Consider the following 5,294-nt stretch of genomic DNA (forward strand, 5'->3'; position numbering starts at 1 on the left):
TCTTTTGCCTCAGACTCTGCACATTTAGATGAGTTTTTACCTTTGATTCATGGTGTTTGTATATTCATGTCACTTAAGAGTTACTTGTTATTTTTTCTCTAAATTGTGTTAAACAGTCCTGTCCTCTGCTCAAGTCCTCAGACAGCTGCTGGAGTGTCCTGCTGATCCGGGCTGTACGGAAAGCGCGGGGTTAAACAGCACACTGGCTCTGAAGGCGGAGCTTCAGTCTCTGCAGGTCCACTCTCTTTATGAGGAAATGATCACTGATAAACACACACAACAGCCTCTGACTGTGGTTCACGTTTCTGTTGTCCCACAGGGGGCGGAGTTTAACTCTCAGAGGGCCATTCAGGAAACTCTGCGTCGATCAGAGAGGACTAAGAACCTGATTAATGCAAGAGCTACTGAAGGTAACACACACACATCAGTTCATACATAATCCCTAACCACAATTCAAAATCCTTGTCCTGAACTTTACCAGTTCCTCAGAAATGAGGTTCTGTCTCATTAGGACCAGGTTTTAAGAACACACTTTTCCTTATTAAATGTCTCTCTGCTCCTGAGGTGAGGATGACTTTAGTCCATTCTTCACTCATTAAAATAATAATAATGATCATGATGATAATAATAATAATAATAACGATGATGGCAATAATAATAATGATGATACTAATAATAATAATGATGATGATAATAATGACAATAATAATAATAACAATAATAATAATAATAATAATAATAACAATATTACTCAGAGAAAAGGTGAGGGTCCTGAGTGGAAATGGCAAAGGTAATCTAGAAAATGAGTGTGTACCATTCCAGACCCAAGTGTAGCAGCATGCTAATTTCAGTTATCAGAGTGTGTCTTTCCTCCTCAGTGGTGAACGTCAGTCGCTCCCAGCATCTCTTCACTTCTCTGGTGAGTGTCAGCGTGCAGAAGGATCGGCTCCTCAGCCAGACTCTTCATGACAGAGCGCTCACACATCCACACAGCCAGGACCTCAGAGCAGCACATGGCCCCTCCCTGGACATCTTCATGTCCTCTAACATGGTCAGACAGAAGCCCCTCCCCCCAAATGAAGAGCCCGTGCATGACAAGCCCAAGCCGTCATCGCGACCTGCCCACTCAACCTTTGACCTCTTCAGAAGGCAGAGACGGTGGGAGGGCACGTCCTGATACTCCTGCTGTCCATTTTTGTGTGTTCAGTGTGAACAGAGACTTTTACAAATGATCAAGTTCCTCATATTCAGCTGCAGCTGTGAATAAAAAGCTCAGTTTAAAATAAACTGTTGTTTTTCCTGACATGACGACCACTCAAAGCCACTAGTAACCTTGTGTGCATGTGCGTGTGTGTGTGTGCGTGCTCTCACAGTCATTGTCACTGCAGGTTTCTCTCAGACTGACTCATGGTTGTGGAGGGAGGAGGACGGAGCACAGTCTCCAGCATCCACGTGTGATTCCATGAAGACTGAGCCGTCCATAGAACCTCAGAACAGAGTACACAGAAGCTTCAATGAAGAGGCTGCAACAGCCAGTGTGGGTCAAACACACACTATTTATTTTATTACAACACAGACAAGAAAAGACGAGGACAGACAGTCATACTACAGCTGGGACACAGACCACTCACTGCTAAGACACTGGGAGTAAACTAAGAATTTAAAGGAAACATGAACTTCAAATAAAACACCACATTAATAACACATCACCATCTAGGTGATAGAGACAGAATGTTAAAACTCTGAAACTAACAATTCAAATCTTTACTAAACAAAATCAATCAAGAAAAGTATCTGGAGTCTGTGATGAGTTTATTTGAATATACATGGCAAAGGAGAACAGAGGCAACTGTAAGACAGGCATGAACACAGCCTGATGCTACCTCCAATTCTGAAGCTCTGTACTCTCGATTACACATATGCTGTGTCTCCATGGTGATACGGATCAGTTTTGCGGTAAACGGTAAAGCCGTCGATCAGTTCGTCTTTCCACTGAGAACAGTAGCTTTGCTTTGTAGACAGCTGTGGACTGTGTCTGATGGCTGACATGGATGGTGCCGGTCTACCTCCACCCTGACCATACCGTACCATTTTACTCTGGTACCCCAGGGGAAGGGTGCCAAAGAATGGAACAATCAGGGCTGGTTATTTTGGGAAAACAAGTACTGTACTGTAGCAAAGTGAAGCGTTTCACTCTGTGATCGTTAACATGTTTCATAGATGCAGGTGCAGATGTCTTCTCTTGGCTCCTTCATTATAAATTTTACACCAGGCTCTAATCGGCTTTTATTGACAAGGAATGAACACAATAACCAACCTTGAAACTAAGCTCAATCTGTACAATCACATGTTCCTGAACAGTGTCAACTAACAGCGGCTCTGTTTCTAATTAACTGCTCTAATTGAACAGCTTCAGAGTCCTGGTGGTTAAATGACTTTCTGCTGTCTCCACTGCCCTCTACTGACTGTTAGCAGAAAAACAAATTAAATCTGATTGACTGATTTGACTGACACATACCAATCAAAGGTCATGATGTGTACAGTTATTAAAATAATTCTGCACTTGTTCCCTCAACAGACGCATGAAAAAGTGAAGAGGACACAGGCGTCACCTGTCAGTCACCCTGATGTTCAGCGCTTTATCTTAGACACACTTTTCAACTTTGGAAACTAAAGTTTGTGTCACGTTAAAAAACACTCACTGCTGCCTCCATCACTGAGTTCACATGTGTCTGAAAGTATCAAGTATCATTTATTTTATATATAGACATGGTTTATAGCACATGCAGATTATAAAAGTCCTCAAAGTGACAAAACAGAAATAAATAAAACAAGGAATAATAAATGCAATAATATAAAGTCACAGAGGGTACCTGCCATCTACTGAATCTTTTTTGTAACTGCAGTCAAAACCCAGAAAATTATATAACGATGATATAATAAATTATATCATCATTATAAAATCCATCCAATTTATACAGCTTTCAATTCAATTCAATTTTATTTGTATATCGCCAAATCATAACATACATTATCTCAAGGCACTGTACATAGACAACATCAGGAGAGCAGAGAACCCCAACCGTTCACACAATGAGCAAACACTAGGCATCAGTGGAGAGAAAAAACTCCCTCTTAACAGAAGAAGAAATCTCGACCTCCCCCATGTGCACCTTCCCTCCCGGACCCTGTGGTATGCTGACCTCGGTCTCCTCTCCATTCCCCACACCTGCAGGCAAACCTTTGGCAACAGGGCTTTCAGTGTCGCGGCGCCGACCCTCTGGAACTCACTCCCTCTGGCTGTTGACCACGCACCAACTCTGGAGTTATTTATATCTCTGATAAAGCGACATTTGTTCCAGCAAGTTTTTACCACCTGATTGTTTGTTAGTGTTTGTGGTTTGTGGTTTTCTTTTTTTAGAAAAAGAATGGCTAAACTGAGATATGTTTGCATCAGGGTTCACTTCTCAAGTTAGTGGACCACGGTCACGTCACACTGTCAGAGTTCTGATGTTAGTGGACCGCGGTGACGTCACACTGTCAGAGTTCTGATGTTAGTGGACCGCGGTGACGTCACACTGTCAGAGTTCCGATGTTAGTGGACCACGGTGACGTCACACTGTCAGAGGTCCGATGTGAATGGACCGCGGTGACGTCACACCGTCAGAGTTCCGATGTTAGTGGACCGCGGTGACGTCACACCGTCAGAGTTCCGATGTTAGTGGACCGCGGTGACTTCCACCGTCAGAGGTCCGATGTCAATGGACGCGGTATCAGGTGTCACTGGACCGCGGTGACGTCACACTGTCAGAGTTCCGATGTCAGTGGACCGGGGTGACGTCACACTGTCAGAGGTCCGATGTGAATGGACCGCGGTGACGTCACACTGTCAGAGTTCTGATGTTAGTGGACCGCGGTGACGTCACACTGTCAGAGTTCCGATGTTAGTGGACCGCGGTGACGTCACACTGTCAGAGTTCCGATGTTAGTGGACCGCGGTGACGTCACACTGTCAGAGTTCCGATGTTAGTGGACCGCGGTGACGTCACACTGTCAGAGTTCCGATGTTAGTGGACCACGGTGACGTCACACTGTCAGCGGCAGGTGGACCCAAATGTATACACTACATGATATGGATAATATGACCCATTGCATCACATTTAACATGATTATCTGACTTTACAAGTCATTGCACAGCCAGAGTAAAGCAGCTATTAATAAATAATCCTTGCACGTTATTTCTGGGTGTGTCTCTGAAAGTCTTGTTTGTCCTGATTCTTATGTTTGTAAGCGTCACACGTCTCTCTCTCTCAGACTGGCTCATGCCCTGAACATGAGTGGTCATGTCGAGGTGGAGGAGGAGGAGGACGGAGCAGAGTCCAGCTGTCTGTCCATGAAGAGTGAGCGGTCCAAAGATCTCAAAGCTTCAGAGACAAACCTGGATCCTCTCACACAAAGTAAGAGACCTGCTAAACAACTCTTGACTTTACCAGTGTTTATTGTGCTGACTAGGGATGTCCTGATCCAATATTGATATCGGATATTGGTCCGATATCAAACAAAAAATGCATATCGGATTATATCAGACTGCCTCTAAAATCTCCGATATAAGCGCTCCGATACAGGAGTCCATTCCGCTCCAGCACTTCTATCTGCATGTTGAATGCATGTAGGTGACGTGATCACAACAACAGTGTGTGTGTGTGCTACTGCTATTTCAGAGGTTACACATTTGTCTTTAACCTCTGAAATCAGAGGCTACGAAGCCTCACAGCAAGTGCAAGGTAGCCGTTAGCACCACGCTAGCTCATCCTGAGGCAACAACATTATTTCATAAACCAGCGCCACCTGTCGACTTTCAACAGCCTCTGTTTGTTAATTATACCAAAAAAAAAACAGTGAAAACAGGTTTTGAAGAACTACATATGCAACAGAGATTCTCCATTTTTATATCAGCCAAGGAACTCCAGGTTCTCCAGGTACCCACGGTCCCTCCAGCAGAAGACTCACCTCATTGAATCTGTGTGATCTTACAGGCTATTGCACCACACGTCTGTAAAGTCCAGAAGTGAGAGGGTGAATGATCATGTTTTTATGCTCCCAGTGCAGGCAATAAAGTGAATTCATGCACAGACCAATGGCTTATGATTAAATGTATTCAAGACAAACTGGTTTGTAATGTTGTTTATTAGCATGTGTGACAGACCTATTCATTAGAGATCACATGACCTGCATCAGAAAGAACATGCTATTAGTTGCCTCTGTTTAAAGAGCAAAAGTGTGGCAGGAGTCGT

The 5,294-nt window shown here is 43.9% G+C and overlaps 1 protein-coding gene across 1 annotated transcript; it reads left to right on the forward strand.

Annotated features, from left to right (window-relative positions):
• Positions 1–112: 112 nt before the first annotated feature.
• Positions 113–1,287, forward strand: ppp1r35 (protein phosphatase 1, regulatory subunit 35; the record flags this gene model as incomplete). Its single annotated transcript, XM_044018245.1, has 3 exons — positions 113–235; positions 320–410; positions 879–1,287. Coding segments are annotated over 3 exons (513 nt in total), but the record flags the coding sequence as incomplete, so codon positions are not given.
• Between the last annotated feature and the right edge of the window lie 4,007 nt (positions 1,288–5,294).

This window comes from Solea senegalensis, unplaced genomic scaffold, assembly GCF_019176455.1.
Source record: "Solea senegalensis isolate Sse05_10M unplaced genomic scaffold, IFAPA_SoseM_1 scf7180000016561, whole genome shotgun sequence".
Taxonomy (NCBI): Eukaryota; Metazoa; Chordata; class Actinopteri; order Pleuronectiformes; family Soleidae; genus Solea; species Solea senegalensis.